The sequence below is a fragment of the Mustela lutreola genome, chromosome X (assembly GCF_030435805.1).
Source record: "Mustela lutreola isolate mMusLut2 chromosome X, mMusLut2.pri, whole genome shotgun sequence".
NCBI lineage: Eukaryota > Metazoa > Chordata > Mammalia > Carnivora > Mustelidae > Mustela > Mustela lutreola.
The window spans coordinates 91,537,785-91,565,249 of NC_081308.1; the positions used below are offsets into that span (position 1 = coordinate 91,537,785).

At 34.9% G+C, this 27,465-nt stretch overlaps 1 protein-coding gene across 5 annotated transcripts in view; it reads left to right on the forward strand.

The window, feature by feature from the left end:
• The window catches only part of RADX (RPA1 related single stranded DNA binding protein, X-linked), a 78,324-nt gene extending 51,072 nt beyond the window's left edge, over window positions 1-27,252 (forward strand). For all 5 annotated transcript variants that reach the window (XM_059157858.1, XM_059157861.1, XM_059157859.1 and 2 more), the window contains 3 exons: window positions 11,631-11,921; window positions 20,288-20,455; window positions 25,965-27,252. In XM_059157858.1, coding sequence (XP_059013841.1) covers window positions 11,631-11,921; window positions 20,288-20,455; window positions 25,965-26,095 — 590 coding nt within the window. In that variant the 3' untranslated portion in view covers window positions 26,096-27,252. The remainder of the gene's footprint in view (window positions 1-11,630; window positions 11,922-20,287; window positions 20,456-25,964) is intronic.
• The last annotated feature ends 213 nt before the right edge of the window (window positions 27,253-27,465 follow it).

Here is a 27,465-nt window from a genome sequence, read left to right on the forward strand (position 1 = left end):
GAACACGATATGTGTAGGGTCCTACTACTCTGCTGCCATCTTCTTTCTCCTTTCTGGAATGTATGTCTTGGCAGGACTTATCAGAAAACTTCCTGGTTTATTAATTTTTAACTTCTAGTTAATAGTGTTCTTATTTCTGATCATTTAAGCCATTCTGGAACACAATGTCTGTTCAGCTAGGGAATGTGCTCCTTCCACATGTGCCTTCCAACTCAAGCTCTCAGATGTCTTTTTTGGTACCAGATAAGATGATTATGTGGTACTACCTTCATTCTATTGATGTGATGTATTATATTTACTGATCTTTTTTTGTTGAACTACCTTATATTTCTTGACTAGTTCATACTTGGTCACGGTGTATAATCTTTTTAAGAAGTTATTGAAATTGGTTTGCTAGGATTTTGTTGAGTACTTATGCATCTGTATTATTAAGATATGTTAGTCTGCCATTTTCTGTTCTAGTGATTTTTTTTTTATCTGACCTTGGTATCAGGGTAATACTGATATCAGGGTAATACTGCCCTCATAAAATGACTTAGGAAGTATTCTCTCATCTTGTGTTTTTTGGAAGATTTTTGAGATGGATTGGCATTAATTCTTTAAAAAGTGTTTGATAGAATTCACCATTGAAGCCATCTGATGTTGGTTTTCTCTTGTTTGGGAGATTTTTGAATACCCATTCAATCTCTTGTTATAGATCTCTGGAGATTTTCTATTTCTTCTTGAGCAAGTTTAGGTAATTTATTTCTAGGAATTTCTCTATTTCATCTAGGTTATCTAATTTGTTAGCATATGACTGTTCATAGTATTCTAATACTTTCTATTTCTGTAATAAATCCCATTTTCATTTCTGATGTTAATTATTTGTGTTTTCTCTCTTCTTTAGGAAGTTAGTCTAGGTAAAGAACAATTCTGTTGATCTTTCAAATGATGAACTTCTGGTTTCACAGATTCTATTATTTTTCTATCCTCCATTTCATTTATATATGCTTTAAGCATCATTATTTCCTTCTCTTAACTTTGACTTTAATTTTCTATGTTTCTCATTCCTTAAAGTATGTTAGGTAGTTGAATTGAGATCTTCTTTTTTAATTCTACTATTTCAGCTATAAATTTCCCTCTGATAGCATTTTCACTGCATTCTGTAAGTTTTATGTTGTATTTTTGTTTTCACTCATCTCCAGGTAGTTTTAATTTCCTTTGTGATTTTTTTCTTGACCTATTAGTTGCTTTAAGTGTATTATTTAAAGAAATCCACATTTAATGCAGGTTTTCTCTGCAACTGCTGCCCATTTTCTTGTCAGGTATTAGAGCCATAATGGTGGGCAACCCAGACTGTGTACACACACACACACACACACACACACGAGGGTATTGTTTAATTTCCACATATTTGGTAATTCTTCTGTTTTCCTTAAATTATTGTAGTTTCATTCCATTGTGGTCATAGAAGATACTTTGTAAGTGTTGGTAAGGGTATGGAGGAAAGGAAATCTTGTGTGCTTTTGGTGGGAATGTAAATTGTACATTGAGGGGCGCCTGGGTGTCTCAGTGGGTTAAAGCCTCTGCCTTCGGCTCAGGTCATGATCCCAGGGTCCTGGGATTGGGCTCTCTGCTCAGTAGGGAGCCTGCTTCCTCCTCTCTCTCCCTCTGCCTGCTTCTCTGCCTACTTGTGATCATTGTCTGTCAAATAAATAAATAAAATCTTTAAAAGAAACTTAAAAAAAATTGTACATTGATGTGACTATTTGAAAAACAGTATGCAAGTCTTTTAGTAAACTGAACATAGACCCACCTACCATACACTCCAGAAATCTTAATTCTGGTATATATCCAATGGGAATAAAAACAGTATCACAGCTCTATCTGTACTATCATATTCATTACAGCATTATCACAGCAGGTTATAATGGTAACAACTTTCTTGTCCATTGATTGATGAATGGATAAAAAATATGATCTCTCTCTGGGGCATCTGTGTGGCTCAGTGGGTTAAGCCTCTGCCTTCGGCTCAGGTCATGATCTCGGGGTCCTAGGATCAAGCCTGGCATCAGGCTCTTTGCTCAGTGGGGAGCCTGCTTCCCCCCCGCCTCTGCCTACCTCTCTGCCTGCTTGTGATATCTGTCTGTCAAATAAATAAGTAAAATCTTTAAAATAAATATGATCTATCTATCTATATATAATGGAATAGCATTCAGCCATAAAGTAGAAGGAAATTTTGCCATTTTGACAATGCAGATAAACCTGGAGGACATTGTGCTAAGTGAAATAATCCACACATAGAAACACAAAGATTGTATGATCTTACTTATATGTGGAATCTAAACAAGTAGAACTCAGAAAACCTGAGAGATCAGAAGTTGCCAAGAGCTGAGGGCTGTGTGAAATGGAGAGAAGTTGGTCAGTAGATAAGAGCTTTAAGTTATAAAATGATTAAGTTCTAAGGAATCTAATGTACAGCATAATGGCTATAGTTTACAATACTATATTTAATACTTTAAATTTGCTAAGAGTAGACTTTAGGTGTTACAACAAAATAGGTAACTGTGAAGAAATGAATGTTAATTAGCTTGCTTATGGTATTCATTTCACAGGGTATACTTATATCAAACTATCATATTGTACACTGTAAATATATACAAATTTTGTCAATTATGCCTCAATAAATCTGAAAAAAATGAAAATAAACAAGATATTTTATATAATTTCAATCTTTATAAATTCATTGAGACATGTTTTGTGTCCTGATACATGGTTTATCCTGGAGATGTTTCATGTGTTTTTTTGATAAGAATGTATATTCCATTGTTGTTGGGTAAAGTGTTCCATATATGTTCCAGTTGTTTTATAGTGTTGTCTGTACCTGTCTTTCCTTATTCACCTTCTCTGTATATATTCATCCATTATTCAAAGTGCTGTACCAAAGTCACCCACTATTATTATAGAACTATTTCTTCCTTCAGTTCTGTAAAAGTTCTTTTCGACATACTTTGGGACTGCGTTTTTAGGTGCATATTAATTTATAGTTATATCTTTTTGATAAATTGACTCCTATCAACACATAATGTTCTCCCTTTTCTCTTGTAACAGTTTTTTTTTTATTTTAATTTTAGTTTGTCCGATATTATTATGGCCATCTCAGCTCCCCTTTGGTTACGATTTGCATAAAATAGCTTTTTCTACTCCTTTACTTTCAGTTTATTGGTGTCCTGGAAGCTAAATTGAGTCTCTTATAGGCAGCATCTCTTTGCCTGTTTTTTTTTTCCCACTTTCCAGTCTCTGCATTTGTAGAATTTAATGTAATTTTTGATACAAAAGGACATGTCTGTGCCACTTGTTGTTTTCAGTTTCTCTTACACTTTTTTGTCCATTTCCTCTATTACTGCCTTCTTTTATGTTGAGTAGATTTTTTTATAGCGACTTGGTTTTATTTCCTTCACATTTTATTCTGTATATATATTTTAGATATTTTACTTGTGGTTGCCATGGGGGTTAAATTTTACATTCTAAATTTATAACAATGTAGTTTGAATTGATGTCAATGTAAGTTCAAAAGCATATAAAAATTGTGTTCCTGTACAGCTCTCACATCCCCCCATTTATGTTCTTGTTATCACAGATTACATCTGTATACATTGTGTGCTCTATAACATGATTTATAATTATATTTTGTTTTATAGATGTTTGTTTTTATGTAAAAAAAAGTGGAGCTACAAACTAAAAACAATTATACTGGCTTTTATATTTGCCCATGTAGTTACTTTTAATAGAGATTTTTATTTCTAAATAAAGCTTCAAGTTACTGCCTAGTGTCCTTTCATGTCAACCTGAAGGACTCCTGTTAGCATTTTTTGTGGGGTAGGTCCTTCAGCTTTTGTTAATTTTCTAATGCCTTAATTTCTCTTTCATTTTTGAAGGACAGTTTTGTTGGATATAGAATCCTTGACATACAAATTTTTGTTTTCTTTTTTTTAATTTTTGTATTATGTTATGTTAGTCACCATACAGTATATCATTAGTTTTTGATGTAGTGTTCCATGATTCATTGTTTGCCTATAATACCCAGTGCTCCATGCAATACATGCCCTCCTTAATATCCATCGCCAGGCTAACCCATACCCCCACTCCCTTCCCCTCTGAATCCCTCAGTTTGTTTCTTGGAGTCCATAGTCTCTCATGGTTTGTCCCCCATTTCTACCCCCCTTCATTTTTCCCTTCCTTCTCCTAATATTCTCCATGCTATTCCTTATGTCCCACAAATAAGTGAAACCACATGATAATTGACTTTCTCTGCTTGACTTATTTCACTTAGAATAATCTCTTCCATTCCCACCTATATTGATGCAAAAACTAAGTATTTATCCTTTCTGATGGCTGAGTAATATTCCATTGCATATATGGACCACATCTTCTCTCTCCATTCATCTGTTGAAGTGCATCTCGACTCTTTCCACATTTTGGATATTGTGGACATTGCTGCCATGAACTTTGGGGTGCATATGGCCCTTTTCATTACATCTGTATGCTGGGGGGTAAATACTCAGTAGTGCAACTGCTGGGTCATAGGGTAACACTATTTTTAATTTTTTTGAGGAACTTCCACACTGTTTTCTGAAGTGGCTGCCCCCACTTGCATTCCCACCAACAGTGTACAAGGGTTCCCCTTTCTCCACATGTTCTTCAACACTTCTTGTTTCTTGCCTTGTCGATTTTTGCCATTCTAACTGGTGTAAGGTGGTATCTCAGTGTGGTTTTGATTTGAATTTCCCTGATGGCTAATGATGAACACTTTTTCATGTATCTGTTAGCCATTTGTATGTCTTCCTTGGAAAAGTGTCTGCTCATGTCTTCTGCCTATTTTTGGACTTGATTATTTGTTTTTTGGGTATTGAGTTTGAGAAGTTCTTTATAGATCTTGGATATCAGCCCTTTGTCTGTTGTGTCATTTGCAAATATCTTCTCCCATTTGGTGGGTTTCCTCCTTGTTTTGTTGACTGTTTCCTTTGCTGTGTAGAGGGTTTTCATCTTGACAATGTCCCAAAAGTTCATTTTCGCTTTTGTTTCCCTTGCCTTTGGAGACGTGTCTTGAAAGAAGTTGATGTGGCTGATGTTGAAGAAGTTATTGCCAATGTTTTCCTCTAGGATTTTGATGGATTCTTATCCCACATTGAGGTCTTTCATCCATTTTGAGGTCTTTTTTGCATATGCATCTTAAACTGAGTGTGCACTTGGCTTTCTAAATTTCCCAAGATACAGGAATGATTTTGAATACACCAATTTCCCAACAAAATGTTGTCCCTGGCTTTTTCCTCTCTGGCCTTAGGGTGTTTATGTCTCAACTGTAATCTTCTGTCCCAGGTGTCTGTGGGTTCTCTGTCTACATTCCAATGTTTTCCAGAAATGACTACTGCTATTCCAGCCTGCTTGAGTTCCAGATTAGGTGAAACAGAGACAGAAGTCTTGTATTAGTCCTTCAGAAATCTTCCAGACATGTTAGAACAGAAAACACAATAATTTGTGAATAGTATCTGCTCTGTACCAGGGTCCCATACTAGGAAATGCAGGTTGCCTTCTTTAGGAATCCTACCCTGGTGGGGAAAGAGTGGGACAAAGGCAAGTAAAAATGCCACAAAGTTTTCCTAATATTTTTAAGTGATCTTTTTCTTTTTAAAAAGATTTTATTTATTTGAGAGAGATAAAACAATTGGGTGGAAAGTCAGAGGGAGAAAGAAAAGCAGACTTCCTGCTGAGCAGGGAGCCAGATGGGAGGTTCAATCTCAGGACCCTGAGATCCTGGCCTGAGCTAAAGGCAGACGCTTAACTGAGCCAGTCTGGTACCCTGCAGGTGAACTTTTTCTTGATTTGGCATTCACTTTGTTGCTGTAAACATTTGATTGTTTTATAGATTTCTGAAAAAGTAATTTCTGATAGTTTCTACATACTTTTTAATGTTTCTGGGGTGGGGGGAATGGAAGCTTTGAGCTGCCTACTCTGCCATTTTGCTCAACTCATAAAGTTTTGTCGTTTCTTGATATTGTTAGTGGCTGCTGATAATAAATGCTGAGGTCCATTAATTCATAAGAGGCTGTGAAATGGTCATAACCTAATTCTATCACTCCTTCTTCATTTAGTAACTGAAATAGCCTTATAAGGAAAAACTTCTAATTTATTATTTGGTTACTAAGATGTACAGTTCATTGAGGAAAGGCAGGATAGATGCTTGATTCTTTCTCTTTATCAATTTTCAAAGTAATGAGTTGGACCCCTAGAATTTTCCAAATCATCTATTCGTTTTTTGTTGTTGGTATTTTTAATAATGCTATGAACTCATAGATTTAAATATATTTGATGTGTTTCTTTCTCTCACAATTACCATACTCATTGCTGGTCATGCTATTTTGTCTTTGGCTAGTAGGAAACTCTTAAAATTTGCTTATGAGTCCTTTTGATATGACTCTAATTGTTTTAATAGCTTTTTGATAACTGGTTTGACAAAGTATATCCACGTTCCTTGTGAACATTTTCTGCTCCAGACATAGAATCAGCTATCTTTCCACAGAGCTCTGGTATCTAAAGACTACAGATGATGCATTATGGGTATTGATTGGTATTGGTCTAGTTATTATTTCTAGACCTTTGCGGTGGACAGAACTTGAAAATGCACTCAGCTGACTGGTTGGTTGCTTAGTTAAAACAAAATATGTCATGATTTCATTTTTATATTTTCAATTCAAATTCATAACTACAGAATTTTGACTTAGATGATAAAGATAGAAGAAGCTTCTTTTCATTACAAGAATCCTGGCTCTGAAGACCCTGGAGATGACAGAATCAGAATATTACACAGTAGTTTATTTGCTTTCACTCACCACATATAAAAACAGTTCCAGAATAATCACCTCAACATTTATAACAACAATTTTACTAGAAAAAATTTAAGGTTTGTTTTGTTTGTTTTGTGATTATTTTGTCTTTGAATATGCCAACTAGGGATTAGTGAATTATTATTCTTTAAAGCCACTTGTGATATCTCTCTCTGTATGGGTATACTATCAAGTAGATAGAAATTTAGGTTCATGTCTTTTATTTTGATGCTTAAAGATTGATTTCTTTAAATAAATACTTAATTTTCTAAATGATTTTCATAGTTCAATAGTCAAATATAGAAAAAGAATACATATTTAAAGAAGTTTATTTTTTATCCCTGATTCCTTCTCACCCACTGTAGGTAACTTTTTAATTCATTCTATAATGTATTTTTCCATTGTTTGTTTTATAATATAAGCAGATATGTGTGTATTTCAAAGAAAATGAGTCATGCTCCCCTTTCTCATATAAATGTTGTACTACTACTTTTGAGAGTAATTTGACAATACCAAATATGTTATACCCTCTGACCTATTTGTTGAGTACACAAGGAGACATGCTCTAAGATGTTTTATTGGAGCTACTGTAAATGATGTGACAATGAAGATAAGGATATATATATCTTTTCAAATTAGTGGTGTTGTATTCTTTGGATAAATATCCAGAAGTGGAACAGCTAGATATATATGATAAATCTATTCTTAATTTTTTTAAAAGGCTCCATGTTGTTTTCCTAGCAGCTACACTAATTTACATTTCCACCAACAGTATGTGAGGGTTCCTTTCTCTCCACACTTTCTCCAATAGTTATCTCTTGTCTTTTTTATAATAGCCATTCCAAAAGGTTTGAAGTGATATTTTGTTGTGGTTTTGATTTGCATTTTCCTAGTATTTAGTGGTTTGAACTTGTTTTCATGTGCCTATTGGCCATCTGTATGTCTTCTTTGGGAAAAATGTGTATTCAGATCTTCTGCCCCCTTTAAATCATTTTTTTTATTGTTGAGTTGTATGAGTTCTTTCTGTATTTTAGATATTAATTCCTCATTGGATATACGCAAATATCTCCTCCCATTGGGTAGGTTGCCTTTTTGTTTTGATGATGGTTTACTTTGCAGTGCAAAACTTTTTTAGTAGGATGTAATCCCATTTGTTTATTTTTCTTTTGCTTCCCTTGCCTTTGGAGTCAGATACAGAAACACATCTCTAAGACTGATGTCTTAGTGCCTTAGGAGCTTACTGCCTATGTTTTATTCTGGGAATTTTATGGTTTCAGGTCTTACATTCAAATCTTTAATGCATTTTGAGTTAATTTTTCTGTATGGTGTAAATTAGCAGTCTAGTTTCATCTTTTCCATGGGACTAACCAGTTTTCTCAGCACCACTTATTGAAACAGCTGTCCTTTCTCCAATGTATGCTCTTGGCTCCTTTGCCATAAATTAATTGTCTGTATAAATGTGGGTTTCTTTCTGGGCTCTCAGTTCTCTTACCTTTATCTTTGTGTCTATTTTTATGCCAGCACCATACCGTTTTGATTACTATAAGCTTTATACTATGGTTTGAAATCTGCCAGTATGATACCTTCAGCTTTGTTATTCTCTCTAAAGATTACCCTGGCTATTTAGGATCTTTAGTTGTTCCATACAAATTTTAGAAGTACTTGTTTTAGCTCTGTGGGAAATGCCATTAGAATTTTGATGGGGATTGCATTGAATCTATAGATTGCTTTGAGTAGCATGGACATTTTAACAATATTTTTCCAGTCTATGAACAGAGACTATCTTTCCATTTGTTTGTTTCATCTTCAGTTTCTTCCTTCAGTGTCTTATAGTACAGGTCTTTCACTGCCTTGGTTAAATTGACTTTCAGGTATTTTTTTCCCTTTTGGTACAATTGTAAATGAGATTGCTTTCTTAATTTGTCTTTCTGATAGTTACTAGTGTATAGAAATACCACACATTTCTGTATATTGGTTTTGTATCCTTCATCTTTACGGAATTTGTTTCGTAGTTCTAACTGGTTTTTGTTTTTTTGTGGGATTTTTTGTTTTTGTTTTTGTTTTGGTGCAGACTTTAGGAATGTATATATTACATTGTCTGCAAATGGTGGCAGTTTTACTTCTTCCCTTCCAATTTAGATGCCTTTTTTTCTTGTCTTATTGCTGTGGTTAAGATTCCCAATATTCTATTGAAGAAAAGTGGTAAGAGAGGATATCCTATCTTGTTCCTGTTCTTAGAGAAAATGCTTTCAATTTTTCACTGTTGAGTATGACAGTAACAGTAACATTATAGGTAGCCTCTGACTTACACATTTTTTTAAAAAGTCTATTTTATACTTGCTACTGAATGAAAAATACCCTGTTCTTTTCTAGCCTTGTAGCTCTTACACCAAGTTGAAGTTAGTTGATGTAAGCGGGGAAGAGGCAAAGAAAATAGCTCTTCACCCTCCCAAATGCCTCCATACATCCCTGCCCATCATTTTTATCCATATAATAAAATGCTCAGAGTAGATTTTGTGAAGAAACAAAATCACCATTCTTACATACATATGTTTATAATATGTTGGGTATTTTTTTTTACCTCACAACTTTAATGTGGTCTTCTACTAAAATTTTCTCCACTAAAATGTAAGTCTACTCTCACCAGAAATTAGGGTAAAATGAATCATTAAAATAAGTTATATTTATAACATATAATCATGTATATATGTGTGTGTGTATATATGCAAAAACATATATATGCAAAAACATATTTTTTTAAGTAATTAACCTTTATCTTTGTTGTGCATTAGGCCTAAAAACATAATGTGTTTCACATTTAGTAGTATTCAAACTAAAAATAAAAGAATTCCAGTTCATAATTTTCCATCATATTTTTAGAAAAATGTGAATTCTAGCCGTATTTTTGTCTCCTAATTATTGCCTTTAAAATCTTGCCATTCACAAACAGTGACTGACAGTATCTCTTGTACTGAGATCATGCCCATTTGTAATAATTGTGAACATATAATAAGGGTTCCACGTTACAGTCCCACGTTACTAAAATAAAAAAGCAGAATTTTCAAAGGAATTTTTCAGATAAAAATTTATACCTTGCTAGTCTTTGATACCAATACTCAAACAAAGCATAGCAAATACTTTGACTTATTCCTGACAGGGTCAGTCATAAGGGTTTTTTTTCCTGTAAGGTAGATGTGATTATTTAATTTTTAAAAATTGGAATAGCTTATAACTTGTTTTTTTGGATGCTATATTTTAGAATAAGTCAGAAATGTTCACTATAACTTGAGTCATTGTGATAGCTACTTATTGTTGTTCTAATTATGTACTTTCATCAGCTTGGGGAAAGGAAGCCTATTTTAGAAAATAAAAAAGATTAAATCATTCTACAGTTCTCAGTTTAATCCTGTTAACTGGGTTTTTCTCTTGGCTTTGATTAATTTCATTCTTTTTCATGTGCAATTACCTTTTTATCCTTTTTGTTATCAAGCATTATTATAGGAGATTAAGTGTGTTGATCAACTGAATTTTGAATTAAACTCTTATAATACTATAGTGGTTTGAGTTCTTGGAGAGTAAGAAATGTGTATTCAACTTCTTTATCTTCACTTACAACTCAGTCTAGAACTTTACCCCATAAGAAATTTTTAGTAAGTCTCTGGAGAGGTTTTAAAAAAAAGTGATGTGAGAATAGGGTATATTTCAAAAGCAGAAGTTGTGTATCAATCACATTGAAACTTTGCTATTGAAACCCCCTTCAGCACTAGCATGGTTCTTTAACCTAGGATAATAATGAGCACCAAGGCATGGGCCACCTGCAAGGAAGCAATTCAGCAACCTTGGTGAATTCTGGAACAGAGTTGCTGTCAGCTTGTCTCAGCTAGCAGAACTGACAACATGAGAGTCTGTTTCCAATATCTGTTTTTTCTGATTATGTCACGTGCCTTCAGCTCCTAGGGTGTATTATTCAATTAAAATATTATTTTACCAAATTCTTTAGCACAGTATTTGGAATATATTTAATAAGTACTCACTAATTTTTTGTTGAATGAAAGAAAGAATGACTGAATGTCATAATGTGTAGGGGAGAAATTATATTCTGCCTTAGAAACTGAATGTGTTAGATAAACTGTACATAAGTGATAAATTGACTTGATGATAGAAAACAATTACGAATTGCAGGGATTTTTCATCTGAGTTTAGTTCCCTCTTTGTTTTCCATGTTATTTAGATCAGAAAGGAGTATATAATAAGTATATAATAAGTGATTTTCCTGAAGGAGAGTTATAGCCATGAAGAAGACTGTATTTTGTGTCTGTTCAGGCTCCTTTTAGCAAAGATTAACAAATTTTATTTGAAGCTTAAATTCCACCAATAGTGAGTGGAGGTCACATCTCTAACAGTTATGAATTGGACTTAACTTGAATTTTTCATTGAATATAAAAGGAATATATGTTTATTTAAGAGAGTTTAGCAAATACAGAAAACATGTAAGAAAGGTAATTACAAATCTTCATAATTCCAGCAACAGAGAAAAACAATATCAGTTTCTAATATTTTGAAGGAAAAGTTTATTTTGAAATGAATTTTGTTCTCTTCTCTTTAATAAGAATTATCTTTTGGACATTCAATTTATATTTTATATGTGGTTATTTGATTTTTAAAGTTAATTAAGCTATTCCTCATTAATCTGTACTTTTTTGTACTGAATGATTTAATTTGATTAGTTTGCAAGTCCATTGTATCTATCTCATTTTTCTTTAATAGGTCAAGAAAGCGCAAGCACCAGTACCGCAGGAAAAGCCAAAAGAACTATAGGCGATAGGTGGGAAAGTCAGCTGTGGAGAGAGAAGAAGTTTGGCTTAATTGATCACCTGCATTACAGCCATGTTTATCCTGAAAGTATTCCACGAAAATTTATTTTCGAGAAGAGGAAGTTTCTTACTGAGCAGTTTAATTCTCAGCCTGCAAAGTACACACCACCAGAGGGAAGGCCCCAAAACCTTGAGGACTTTAAGAGTGCCCTAAGCCTTGGGCATTTTGAAGTAACCATCCTAGGTAAGCAAAGTATCCTTTTCTTTGAATATCATTAGTTTAATATATTTTTAATATAGACAATACTATTTTGCTTGGAAAAAAATAAGCTCCCCCTCCCAAAAAAAAAAAGTCCAAGGAGAGTTCCTGTTTAGCTCAAACCAATGGAGGCATGGAGCACTAATTCTGGAGTACATTAAGCTCTAATTGTAGGTTTTTAAACATTGGCAAGTCCTAGGAAAGTATTTGGGCAGAGAAGAATGGGAACCAACAGAACTTTCCTCACCCCTGACTACCTGACTACTTCTAAAACGAATTTTGTTTTCTTTAGCCACCACTTTCTTGCTCAGGTACTCTGCTTCTTTCTCAGTGTATCTGAACCATTGAAAAGTAAAGTGTATGTTAAAGAGAAAGGAGACACCAACTGAGAGAAACTTCTATGAACAGAGTTCTGTTTAGTCCCTGAAAAAAGTGAAATTCTCAGCTATCTCAGGTTGTAACAGAAAGAAGCTAAAAATCTTCCCTGGTCTATAAGGGAAAATAAACGGATGTTCTCAGGTTACTCAAACCTGAGAAGTAGCCATGGAACTTACAGAAATTTAAAAGTCAACACTTTTTTTTAGAGAACAAACTGAGGGTTACCAGAGGAAAGACAGGTGGGGGATGGGTGAACTAGATGATGGGGATTAAGGAGTGCACTTGTGATGAGCACAGGATGAGGAATGAAAGTGCTGAAGCACTATGTTGTACACTTGAAACTAATATTACACTCTATGTTAACTTAGTGGAATTGAAATAAAAACTTTTAAAAAGTCAAGACATTTTTAAACTTATATTTAATTTTGTTTCTTTCCAAAGAATGAAAAACATACAGATCAAAAAACTAATTCTAAAATAAAAATCTCAGCCAAAATAAGCTATTCTCAGAGTCAAAGAAAATGTTTATTTGTATTTGTATCTTAAAGGAAGGTCTTGTTACCTTAAAATTAAAAAATGAGGAAAAGTCATTAGCAAATAGATCTAATGGCTGAAAAAAGTACATTTCATAGATTTTTACATCTAGAGTACTAGAATGAATTACCTTGACTTTTATTAGGATTCCTTTTTCATTTTTATTCTCTCCCACTCCCTCTTCTCTGCCTCCTCACACATATGTTTATATGTTTAATTGTGTGTATGTGTACAGTCTACAAAAAGTATTAATTTCTCCTGACTCTGTTAGACATATCAGACCTGTTTCAAATGCTTCTGCTTACTAGACTGCATTACTTGGTCTCTTTACATCACTTAAAAGCAAGAATCGAATGTGAAATGTGTCATTCTGTCCAGTCAGCTCTAGTCCACACTAGAATTATGCCATTTTATGTCCCACCTGTTTTCAAGGACTTAAGGTATTTTACAGGAATAAAAGACAGTGAAAAATAAATCACAGATGGATAAAACAAAATAGAACATTTAAAAGGAAACAGGAAAAGTACATATTATTACATACTTGCAAATAACTAAGTTACCATTTGGCGGTAATTTTTGGTCAACTTTCTGGCAGGGAGAAAGAAAGGGATTTTTTTCCTGATGAGGTATTCAATTTTAAAGTTAAAAGAAGTTTGCATATCATCTAGTCCTATACCCTGGTTAGGTAGAACCAAGGCCATGATTAGAAATCATGTCTCCTATTACAGATGAAACAAACACTCATATATAGAAAACCTATTATTTTTTCCTTTATTAAAACTCACATCAGATTTTACCATATGAAGTTGTTGTATAAATAAGATAGAATAACAGTAGTTTGATATTTTCATCTATAGTTTTCTTTTTTAAAGATATAAAAATGTTCTTCAGGTAATTGATTGTTTCATCATACTTACAAAATATAATCAATATAGTAATTAGTCAAAGCTTAGTAACATTTCTGTAAAGGAGTATATTTTTACCTTAATTATCACAAAATCCATATATTTAGCTCTCTAATGGCTAACTTAATACATAAATGAAACCTAGAGAACTAAAATAAATGGTACAGGGGCGCCTGGGTGTCTCAGTTGGTTAAGCCGCTGCCTTCAGCTCGGGTCACGATCTCGGGGTCCTGGGATCGAGTCCCGCATCCGGCTCTCTGCTCAGCAGGGAGCCTGCTTCCCTCTCTCTCTCTCTCTCTCTGCCTGCCTCTCTGTCTACTTGTGGTCTCTCTCTGTCAAATAAATAAATAAAATCTTAAAAAAAATACTGATCCATTGATTCATTTTTTTAATATTTCAAGTTTTTATTTAAACTTTAGTTAACATATAGTGTGATATTAGTTTCAGGAGTAGAATCCAGCAAATCATCACTTATATAACACCTAGAGCTGATCTACTGATTCTTATAGAACCTTGATGGGAAGAGGTAACCTATCAAAATCATCCAAGGGAGGCCTTCCCACACTCCTTAAAATTTTGGTACACTGCAGAGAAGCAGCCTATTCAATATCCCTTACCTTCCTAAGGGAGACTTACTGCTACACCAGAGCCAATGACAAGAATGTGTCCTGCTTGTCTGGTATACAGGAGTAGAATTAAGATTAAGAAATACTGTTCTCTTAATAGGACTTGAAGTATAAATATTCTCAGATTTGGGGTTTTTTAAAAGATTTTATTTATTTATTTGAGAGAGAGAAAACACTAGAGAGAGAGGGCAAGCACAAGTGAGGATCAGAGGGAGAGGGAGGAAGCAAACTCCCTGCAGAGCAGGGAGACCAACTTGGGGCTCAATCCCAGGACCCTAGGATCATGACCTGAGGCATAGGCAGACACAACCAAATGAGCCACCCTGGTGCCCCAGATACTCTCAGATTTTGGTTAAAATAAGTGGCAAATATCAGATGTAAAAGTGGTGAATTTATTATACCGTTTTGTGAAAATAGGAAACCTAAGTTGTATTATGAGACCAGACAATGGGCAATCCGTCGTAAGCATAGTGTGAGCAATGAACTCAAAAGAAACGAATACATCTCTCAATATGGTACTATTTGTTAAAGGATATAATCCTAAAACTGAAAGATGACCTTATATGTGTTCAGTACATGGGGGTATACTTGTTCTGTAAAAAGCCAAGTAGTAAATGTTTGAGGCTTTGCAGGCCATACAGTATCTGTCCCAACTACTTAGTTCTCCTGTTTTAGTGGGAAAGCAGCCATAGACAATATATAAATGAATGTGCATGGCTGTGTTTGGATAAAACTTTATAGACACTGAAATTTGAATTGCTTATAATTTTCACATATCACAAAATATTCATTTGATTTTTTTCAACCATTTAAGATGTAAAAAAAATATTCTTAGCTTATGGGTTGTACAAAACCAGGTACAAGCTAGATTTGACCCCCCCCCCCCCGAGGTCATAGTTTTTTTTGTGTGTTTTTTTTGTTTTATTTTCAGGTCATAGTTTGCTGACCCCTCTTATAGACCTCTGTTTTTAGATAAAACTAGCTAAACCAATCTAGACAGATAAATCTCTATGATATTTTAAATTCTTCCGACATGAAGATTGTCCACCTACATTGTTACTATCTTCCAGTGATTAATTATCCCTCTGCAGTATCTTGCTGATCCCTGAAGGACTCAGTAATTTTGAAGTGTCTTATTCTGGGAGCTAGAAAGGTTATCCATACCATAACTCTGTTATAAGCATTAACTCTGACTGGTCTGGGATTAATCATTATTGAGAACATTGAATGGAATTATTAATCTTCCTACATACAATTCTAATAGCTCCCAACAACAGTGGGGTACTATTGCAACATCAGAAACCTATTCCAGAAATGCTGATTTTTATATTAAAATCCTTGCCATACCATCTTACTTGTCTCAAATAAATAGATGTTTTTAGTGGGTGCTAAAACCTCAGTCCATTGTTTATTATGAAATAACACACATTTCAAAAAGAAGATACTGGAATGAAGTAACAAACTAAATTTTCAGGGCCTTTAGGCCCACTACAAAATCTATTGGTCAGTCTCTCCTGATTTTAAGTTATTCCCCCCTTTAAATACAAGAAAACAGTTTTCAAAACCTAGATTAGACTCCTAGATGGCATCAGTATATTATTGGCTTTACTAACATTGATTTAGTTACCCTCGAAATCCTGAGTCGATCACAGCTTAAGAGTCCTCTCTTCAATTTGCATTTGACCTAGGCAATAAGGATCATAATTCAGCCAGTCTTTTGTAAACCTCTGTAGGTCATCCATTTTGTCTCAAGCAAGTCAAGAAAAACTCCCCTAATTTTTATATGGTTTGTTCTTTTCCTTTTTGTAAAATGCATCTAAAAGATAATTTAAAATTTAATAGCATTAATTATAACATCAAAGCAATTTAATATGCTGTGGTTATATTGAAATAATAAGGATTTACTTACCTTGACTTTTTTGTTCTATTAAAGCAACCAAGCAGGCCAACATAACTCCTTCCCTCCTTGGTACTAGCTGCGGGCTCAGGGCCAATTACTTTTACCCATAAAGTATGCCTCCTTCCATTCTGAAGCCTATCAGAACCATTAACTGAGTAGCATTGAGTTTTCTCACTGTTGATTACCTCACTGACGACATCCTCAGGATATCCTATCCCACTGAGATGCTTCTCCACTCTTATATCTCATTAGAGCAGTATGCTGGATTATATGGGTTCCAGAGCTAGGTTACTGTTGCCACCCTTTAATTCTGTCCCTAATTTCATTGCATAATGAAAGTGATTATAATGTATGAAACATGAAGTACCTACTGTCAGATTTTATCACCATAAGACACTCATTTCCCCCATATTTTAACCTCTGAAAAATCAGTATGCATCTTACAATTGAAATCATGCCTTTGTTCAGTTGGTAGCATTTTTCTTAGTGGCATCTTAGAGTAAGTAAAATATGGTATATTGCAAGCATTATGCTAGGTACCAGGATTATAAATTGCCTCCCCTCAAACATGTGCATGTGTATGCATACATGTACCTACACACACACACACACACACACACACACACTTTCACACTTTTTATTGGAAAAGAAATTTAGTGGTCACAAAGAATTGAGGAAGAAAATATATAAATTGCACATAACACACACTACAAAAGAATAATATGAACTAACTTGTTTGATTTTATATTTTCCTCTAATTTTGAATATAGTCCAGATATATGATTACATTTACCTAGACAGTAAAATATAAGTTACTTACTGAAGTAACACATAAACAGGAAGTCACCATTGAAATACAAATGTATGCACACTATAGGAAGGATAATTTGTGTTCCTCTTCATTGGTAACAGGAATACAGATGAATTCATATTTGAACACTTAATATACAAATGTCTTAAAGTCTAGTATTTGAAAACTATAGGTAAAAGATGCGTACGTGTACATTCATTTTCTCAATTTAACAAATACTTACTGAGCATCTAATGTGTGGCAGCACTGTTCTAAGTCCTGAGGTTACAAGGTTACATGAGTGAACACAACAAATAAAAGAGCTTGCTGATAAAAGAGATGGTGATAAATGCTAGAAAGGGGTTTGAGTTTAAAGTAGTAGGAAAAGATTACATTTTATCTTTTGGGGGGAGGTGCAGAGAGAGAGGAAGAGAAAGAATCTTAATCTCTTAATCAGGCTCCACGCCCACTGTGGAGCCTGGTTTTTGGGACACAATCTTACAACCCTGAGATCATGATCTGAATCAAAATCAAGAATCAGATGCTTAACCGACTGAGGCACCGAGGGGCCCTGGAAAGGATTACATTTTAATAGAGTGATCAGGGTTAGGGTTAACATTTCACAAATGTAAAAGTAACAATTCACAGAATCCTGATGAAGGTGAAAAAACAATCTGGTTATCTGAGGAAAGAATATTCTAGGCACAGAAACAGCAAGTATGGAGGCTCTGAGGCCTGTTTACTTATACATTTATACCCGGAACTCTAGTTTTAACCAAAGAGCTCACGACAAATTTCATGAGTAATGATGAAGCTAAACTTGCCGTATTTTATTATGTAGAAAATAATTCAAAATAGTATCAGTGACACACAGATAATAAAACTACCTTTCTGAGAATATCAGGATTTCCAACTTCTGATATTTTCTCAATTCTAAGCCCATACTTTCTTTTTTTTTTTTACACTTTGGAGTTGGAATGCATCTTACAGTCAATGGATACATTTAATGCAGTTTCCTTTTTATTAAAACTGTTATTAAGTTGATGGTATATCTTAGAGTTAAATTTGGTCTTAGAATCAAGGAAATAAGATACCAGCATGTGTACTTCTTTTTTTTTTTTAAGATCTTATTTATTTATTTGATAGACAGATTACACGTAGGCAGAGAGGCAGACAGAGAGAGATTGGGAAGCAGACTCCCCACTGAGCAGAGAGCCCGATGCGGGGCTTGATCCCAGGACCCTGAGATCATGACCCGGGCCAAAGGCAAAGGCTTAACCCTCTGAGCCACCCAGGCGCCCCAGCAGCATGTGTACTTCCACTTGAGTTTTGCAACATTGCTTAGAGTTATGGGATAGTTACACTTCTTATACTGAATTGAAATACTCAGTAAATTCTGGATATCATGACTATTACAGTTTATGAATACCAAACTTTAGTAATCCTTAAAACCTTTAAAGAGCACTAAGTTGTATGTAAACTTAAAGCTGTGGAGATTTAGTGTCACTTGCCCATAAAAAGCAAAAATATATACTGTGTCTGGGTAGCTCAGATGGTTAAGCGTCTGCCTTTGGCTCAGGTCATGATCCCAGGGGCCTGGGATGTAGCAGTATCCCTGCCCAGTGGGAAGTCGTCTTCTCCCTCTCCCTCTGCCATTCTCTCCACTTGTGCTCTCTGGCTCTATCTCTCTGTCAAATAAATAAATAAAATATATTTTTTTTAAAGGCAAAAAAATGCCCTTGTGTTTCTGGATCAGTTTCCAGTTTAACAGGAAGGAGTTTGTTTACCTATCACTGACCCATGCCCAGTAGTTAAGAATCACTATAGCGATGAGTAGAGGAGATAATAAGGTCATAGAATCTATAAAACTTGCTTGCTATGTATCAGGGAAGAACAAAAGGAAGAAGTTAAGGATAACCTCCAGGGTTCTGTTTGGGATGACTGGGTAGAATTCATAGGGTTTTCAAACTGTGTTCTGTGTGTTTACCCTTCCTTCAGTCAAGATGGTCTCCTTACTCTGATCTATAATTTTGGCTACTCCCCGCTCTGCTGGAAATAACTTCTCTCTTGTTTATTTAAATGCTATTCAACCTTTTGTACCCAGCTCAAAGCCTTGCCTCTAAAAAGTCTTTAAAAGAAAGGGTTTTGTTTTGTTTTGTTTTGTTTTTTGTTTTTAGTGAGAAAGCATGCAAAAACAGGGGGAAAGGCAGAGGGAAAGAATCCTCAAGCCAACTGCCCCCTGAGTGCAGAGCCCAATGCCGGGCTCAATCTCAGAACCCAGAAATCATGACCTGAACTGAAATCAGGAGTCAGACACTTAACCGACTGAGCCCCCCAAGCACCCTTAAGAAGTCTTTTATATCCACCCTAGTAGACATTAACCCATTAACAAAGAGATGACAGTCACAGGTCAGGATTTACTTTGGTTGCTCCCCCATAGCCCCTTTTCAGCTGCAACTTTTATAACCCTAATGGTAAGTAAATGAAGTTTGTATTGTATAATAAAGGACAGATGGGACCTTGTTACCACCATCCCTGGCTTTTCTTGAGTCATACATCTTTAAGTCCAAATGGCATAAAGGGAACCAATAGTTATCTCTGAATTATTCTATTCTGTAATGGCCCCTGACATAATGACCAAGAAAATATTATACTTGTCTTCATTTATGTGACCAGGTCATCCTCTGGATATTAAAATTTAAATAATCTATCAGTAAGTAAAACACTTTGGAGTTTTTTGGGGGGTTATGACTTTTATGGGGTTTATTGGTTTTTGATAAAACATTTTGGATTGTTATTTCCAGGAGAGGTTATAGACTGCATTAAAGTGCCTCCTCTTCAACCAGTTGCATGTATTCATAAAGTTTTACACAGCAAAGGGTTTAGTTCCTGGCTTTGAAACCATGCATTTATACACGTGAAACTACTTAGCATATGTCAGGATCAAACTAGCAAACCTGGCCTCATTACCTTCCTGACTAACCCACTTTTTTTTTTTAAAGATTTTATTTTATTTAATTGACAGATCACAAGTAGGCAGAGAGGCAGGCAGAGAGAGAGGGAAGCAGGCTCCCCCATGAGCAGAGAGCCCGATGCGGGGCTCGATCCCAGGACACTGGGATCATGACCTGAGCTGAAGGCAGAGGCCTTAACCCACTGAGCCACCCAGGCGCCCCCTGACTAACCCACTTTTAACAAATTGTGGTTTTTCTATATAGGTCTGAACCATGAGATCGCAATTGATGTTGCATTCCTGCCCATGTATTGTCCAGAAGATCTCCGAACATCCCAAATCGACACATTACTAACCTGCATGAATTACAGCTGTGTGTATCCGCAGGATGAACCTGGAAATGACACACTGGCAGGTTCAAGAGCACTTGCAAGTAAGATAATTTCAGTATTCCTTTCACTCAGAGGATAAAATTAATATCGTAAACACTTCTAATCTTAAAATGTAATTATATAAATGGTTCTAGCTTTAACATTCAATATAATTTAAAGGGGCGTTTGGTAAATGTGCCCCAAGATTTATAAATGAGAATATATTTTTAAATAAAATTGGACAAATTAATGGTTTTGCTTCCAGGCAGACATTAAGAATATTCTCTTATAATACATTTCTAAATGTAAGTATTCATTAGATTTAAGTGGTATAACATGGAGCAGTGCCAGTTCAACTCCTCTCTCCTTTTAACTAAGGCGGGATGATCTGTCCTTTCATTTTACAATTGCCTGAAATTTTAAGACCTCCACAGCCTAGTACAGTATGGTTGTTTTCTCTTATAAATGTTTAGTTATTCAAGTGCTATGCAATAAATTCCTTGAGGACGGCTAGGAGTTCATGTAATCCCAGTAGTGAAACACTTCAACTGACTAATTGTTTAGGCTGCTACATAATTTACTGAACTCTAAATTATTTCTATGTTCCCATAAAATTATGTATCCAGTTATAATTATCTACTTCCTATTGTCATCTCATTTTCCTGAGTGGGTAGTAAAGTTTCTAGCAGTTCTCATTGAGCTTAGAAGGATATTACATTTAAAAGAACTTTTAAGACAGCCTTTATTATCTTGGGATTTTGTGGTGGGTCTTTCTAAGATGATGAAACTCTTGAGTACATACTGTTTTTAAACAAGTTTTATGAACTGTGCCTGATGATGAAGTAACTTTTGGCAGGAATGGTTACTGCAAACTAAGCTTGAATCTCTTGTTTTATGAGTCTTTTACTTTTACCACAGTTTATTTTAGAGATGATATAGTAGCTGACTTTGCAGTATTACTTTCTACATTGCAGCTCTTTTCACTTCCAGAAAGTCCAGATTTCTTAAATAGTGCCCTAATATATAGTTTAAATATTTGTTATTTATTTTCTTACGACATACAACATCTACTTTCATCACATTTCTTCTGCTATGTGTATATGTTATTATTGGTATGAAATATCAAGGCAAAACTCTCAGTTGCTAATGCCAGTTGTTCTCCAAAAGTCACTAACATGGTCACCTGAAAAAATCTAGTATCATACTGCCCAATCAGTTGATATTTGAGACATGAAGGGCAAGAACCACTAGAAAAGTGATGTGGTAATCAAAAACAAGGTGATTTGTTTCAAGCAGAATATGTCCCAGACCATTTGTTGAAGATTTTTTTCCCCATTGGATATTCTTTCCTGCTGTGTTGAAGATCAATTGATCATATAGTTGTGAGTCCATTTCTGGGGTTTCTATTCTGTTCCGTTGATTTATGTGTGTTTTTATGCCAATACCATACTGTTTTGATTACTATAGCTTTGTAATATAACTTGAAGTCCAGGATTTGATGCCTCCAGCTCTGCTTTTTCAAGATTGCTTCAGCTATTCTGGATCTTTTGAAGTTCCATATAAACTTTAGGATTGTTTCATCTAGATCTGTGAAAAATGCTGTTGGTATTTTGATAAGGATTGCATAAGATCTGTAGATTGCTTTGGGTAGTACAGACATTTTAACAGTATTTTTTCTTCTAACCTCTGTGTATGGAATGTCTTTCCATTTCTTTATGTCATCTTCAATTTCTTTCATCAGTGTTTTAGAGTTTTCATAGTACACGTCTTTCATCTCTTTGGTGAGATTTATTCCTGGTTATCTTATTACTTTGGTTACAGTTGTGATGGGGTTGTCTTTTTAATTAATTTTTCTGCTGTTTTCATTATTACTGTATAGAAATGCAACTGATTTCTGTATGTTTATTTTGTATCCTATGGCTTTAGTGAATTTTTTAAATCAGTTCTAGCAGATTTTTGGTGGAGTCTTTCATGTCGTCTGCAAATACTGAATGGTTTACTTCTCCTTACCAATTTGGATGGCTTTTGTTCTTTTTTGTTGTCTGATTGCTGTAGCTAGGACTTCCAGGACTATACTGAATAAAAGTGGTGAGAGTAGACATCCTCATCGTGTTCCTGACCTTAAAAATAGAGAGTTTTTTCCCATTTAGGATGATGTTAGCTGTGGGTTTTCCATGTATGGCATTTATTATGTTGAGGTATGTTCTCTCTAGAACTACTTTGCAAAGGTTTTTCATCAACTATGGATGTTGAACTTTATCAAATGCTTTACCTGTGTCTATTGAAGTGATCATATGGTTTTTAGCCTTTCTTTTATTGATGCGATTTATCATGTTGATTGATTTGCAAATGTTAAACCACCCTTACAACTGGGAATAAATCTCACTTGGTCTCACACACACACACACACACACAGTCTTAAATATACATACATGGAAGTATAGTAAACATATAGTTCCATAACCACTTTTTTCCTCCTGACAATGTATCTTGAATAGCTTTCATGTTAGTATATAGAGAGCTGCTTCATTCATTTTAATACCTATAAATATTTAACTATGTGTATGTACCAAAATTATTTACTCAATCCCCTAGTGATTGGTGTTGAGATTATTTTCAAATATTTTGGCTCTCAACAAAGAGTACCACAATGAGTATCTATCTATCCGTGTATATATACATATTTTTTGCACTTATACACATATCTTTAAGATGAATTCTTAGAAAAGTAGTCACTGACTTAAATATGTAGGCATTTAAAATTTTGGCAGATACTGTCACATTGTCATCCAAAAGTTTATACTGATTTACACCTTTACCAAAAGCAAGAATCGCACTTTACTCACACCTTTAGAAATGCTAGGTATTGTTCTTGCTACTCTTTGGCAGACTGATGGCAAAAGAAGTCACCCTCACTGTGTGCATCTGTGATGTTTCAAAAAAAGTACAGTTTTTATACACAAGTCTAACAATTTAAAATGAAATGTAGAGAAGCTCATTCTAAGGTGCTTCTAAGAGAATCCCTATGTGATGTAAATAATAACATCTTAATTTCATACTAGTTTTTCTTTTTTTCATATTAATTTTCTAAAGTAGAAAATGATTGTTTGCTAATACCTGAGCTTTGTGTCAGCCACCATTCTAGGTGCCCTACGTCCTGAGTATTTAATCTGCACATTCTCTAACATAGTACCAGATGAGTAGTTTGAGAGGTCGTCATTTGCTCAAAGCATTAGCACAAGTAGGCAGAGTCACTTACTCAAACAGTGGTTTTACTTATACTTTATGTTTCAGTCACTCTGTTAATCATTATTTATAAAAGTCAATATATGATAACAATTTGAATTATTAAGGTTTGGGTTGTTGCAGTTAGCATCAAAGCTAAAGATCTCGAAATCTTTCCAAAGCATCTAGATTAAAGTCCATCCCATTCAAAGAAGAAGAAAGTTATATACTTATTTTCTATATTTGTCATTATTGTATTCATTGTGCATTAGTGAATTTGCACAGTTGTAAATCATTCATCAGATTTTGTGACATATCTAACAGAGGTGGCTTTAATAATGATGTTAACAAAGACTAAACTTGAGAAGCCCTCACTTGCTTCAGTATTGTTATGTTTAAAAGGGGATCCTAAATAGTATGCCCTTGGGGCACCTGGATGGCTCAGTTGATTGAGCATCTGCCTTCAACTCAGGTCCTAATCCCAGAGTCGGAGTCAAGCTCCAAATTGGGCTCCCAGCTCAGTGGGGAGTCTCTTTCTCCCTCTCACACTCCCTGTGTGCTCTCCACCCACCCTCCAAAAAAACAGTCTTAATAAATAAATAAATAAACAAACAAACAGTATGCCCTTCAGGCCCCACAAAACCTATATCCCCCACTGGCTTTTAGGTACAGATTTACAGCCTATGAAGGTTAAGAGCACATGTCTTGAGGCCAAATTCATAGAGACAGAAAGTAAAACAGAGGTATTTAATGGGGAGTTAAGATTTTAAAGGTATGCAAACTTCTGTTTGGGATGATGAAAAAGTTCTGAAAATGGAAAGCAGTGATGGTTGCACAATACTATGTGAATATATCACACAGATGCTACTACTAATGTCAAAATATGGACTGGTATTCCAAAGCCATGTGGCTCTGCGTAATGTTTTCATTTTCTCGTACTTAAAATGAAGTCTTTGTCATGTGTAGCCCTTGAAGTCTGTGATCCGTTAGCTTAGTAGTGGTCAGTTAGTGTTTGGAAGAGTTTCTTTAAATATTTAGAGGAGAGAAAAGGAAAACAGGGACAAAAATGATCTCCAGTTTTTGCCATTGGATCTGTGTTCAGTGCTTTCCCAGGCTGTTTACAGCCCTGCCTTAGCTTTCACTTCCTGCTCTGCAGAGCCTGATGGTCAGCGAGAGGTGAATATTTGGAGTTTTTCCTCAGGCCTTTTCTGAGTATGCATCCAGCGCTAGGCATGTAGGCTTCTTGATGTACACAGAAGGTTGTAAAAAGCCCTTATTCCCCTGCATGTATCTTTTCCCAACCCTTTCCTCCTCGGGCTTTTTGATCTGTTGCTTGTCCCAACTTTATACTTTGCCCCAGCTGCTCTGGCTAATGTTTTTGTCTCCATATGCTTTCAACAAAAGCCACTGGGGAAGCTACCCCAGGTGTGGGAATGCCCCAAATCAGGTGAAATGAAAGCAAGCTTTTGTATCTGCCCTTGAGGGAATTTCCCAATTGGCCCAAACTCACAACCACATCTTTGAGAGTAAGTTCTGCATGGCACCATCTGGTACAAACAGCCTACACCAGGAGTGTTAGCTGCCGTCTTCCTGGCTGCTGCTGATACAGGGAGTACATGGGCAATTTAAAGCACCTCAGCACGTTCTTACCACAGTACGGCAGCTCTTTCTCTATTAATCTTTCCCCTGATTGTTTTAAGTTCTTGTATAGATGCCAGAGTTCTGCAGAAGTTGAACTGAGAGTTTTTGTCAGCCCGTAAGTTAGTGGTAGGGACACAGCTCTGACACTGCCTACTCCACCATATACAGTAATGTCCTTCACCTGATCCATTTTTGGTAGAGCTTCTTGAGAGTATACAAAGCTAAGTGTTAGTTAATAAAGCTGTTTCAGAGGAAATATCCTTTAAAAAAACTTCAATTACATGTAGTTTGCTTTACATCTATTAAGTTTTGTAAAGAATTGACAATTAAATTCTAAATAGAAAAAGTTATTTTTGTACTCCCTTGAAGTGTAAACAGTAAATTGCTTACTTGGTACCATATAAATAACCCTGAAAAAATATATACTTACTTTAGTCCACCAAAAAGATTTGAAAAGTAAAAATAACTAAATATGGCTTTGGAATACCAGCCCATATCTTGACATTAATAGTAGCATCTGTGTGATATATTCATTGCTATGTGCAGAAGTTACCATAATGTAACTTTGATGAATATGTGACAAATTGGAGGGAAGATGAGGGACATTTGTTAATGTTATAAGAAAAAAAGTCAGCTTATGTGATACTAAATCCAAGTAAATATTTAACTATTTTACAATACTTACCATCTGCTTTTTATTTTTAGGTGATATTATAAAAGCTGCAAGTAGACTGGATAGAGTGCATATCGTCGGTATCTTGGATATCTGTAATTTGGGTAACAATAAAGTAGAAGTCTACCTGCACAGGATTTATAGTCCAACTAATAATTCTTAAAAATTGGCAAGTGAAATGATTACAGGTTATAAGGAGGGCACTGCTTTAAAGATATTCTCTCATTTTGTTGGTAATTTCAGCAACTGTTTTTTGGCAAGAATATTACATAAGCTCTAAAGTTATTAAGTAGTTTATGTTCCTCTTGTGTTTGAAGCTAACGCAGTTCATTTTAAATTCATTACTGAAAAGTTCATCAAAACAATTTTTGTGTATCAAGAAAATTTACCTTACTTCTATATAACTATTATCTTGACTTGTAATGATTTGTGTTCACTATTCTATTCGTGAAGTGCTTTTATTCTCAAGCCTCAGCCTAAGGCATCCTGACTTATAAGAGTTAACTTCTCGTGAATATTTAATATCCTTCCACTTTTCTTCACCTATAGTGGGAAATTCTGAATTGCTAATTTGAAGATTAAATTCTCCTAAAGTGGTCAACCTGCATTTCTCATGACTGTGATGGTTACTGTCATTTTCAAAAAGCACACATGGATTGTTATGGTCCGGTTGCCTTGGTCCTTAGTTTGGTCAGCTGTACAATGAGTGTGTTAAATTGTCTTAAGGCTTTTCACTCTTTATTGTGACTTTTATCCTTCAAATTTCTAAATGTTTTGACCAGTGTGTGAGCTTAAAAGCCAGAGGCTACGTGGGTTTCCACTTTTGCTATATTCATGTGTAGTTTTGGTACATGTAATGTGAGTTTAAATAGTGAAATTTTATCTCATATTAACATTTAAAGTGTGCATATTGAAAATATAAAACAGTGACTAAGAGGATTTTATTCTGGTTATCTATTATACTTCGTTTTAACTGTAAATCACCATTCCACATTTGCAAAGCCCTGTGGTTGACAGTTATGTGGTTAGTTAGATGACCAAAATGACCCATCACATGAGTTAAAAAGTATTCAATGTCAAGATCAATCAATCTAGATAAGCAATTACCTTGTGGGGTTTTCTTCTAGCCCTCTGGTTCTGTGACTTCATATGCTATATATTTTAAATGTTCTGGACAGCTCGTGAATCTAAAGACAGATGCTGTACTTTGTTCATCAAGGCATTCAGCATTTTGTTCCTTATAATTGTGTTTAAATGTTAATTAAAATAGTGACTTCTTGTGTTAAAATTTTGAGTGTATTATTAAAGTTAAAACAGTAACTTTTTTGGTCTCTTGTCTCATTTTTAATATACTTGACATCCCTCTTCCATATTTTTTGGCCTATAATAGACTATACTTGTTAAATGAACCAATATGATTCTTCCATGTGGGTTGAAGACTTGTTTATCAAATGGAATCTGGGTTTCTCTATTAAACTATCATAAACTTTAAACGGGAATTCAATTTTACTGACATGTAAATGCTGTGGAAGG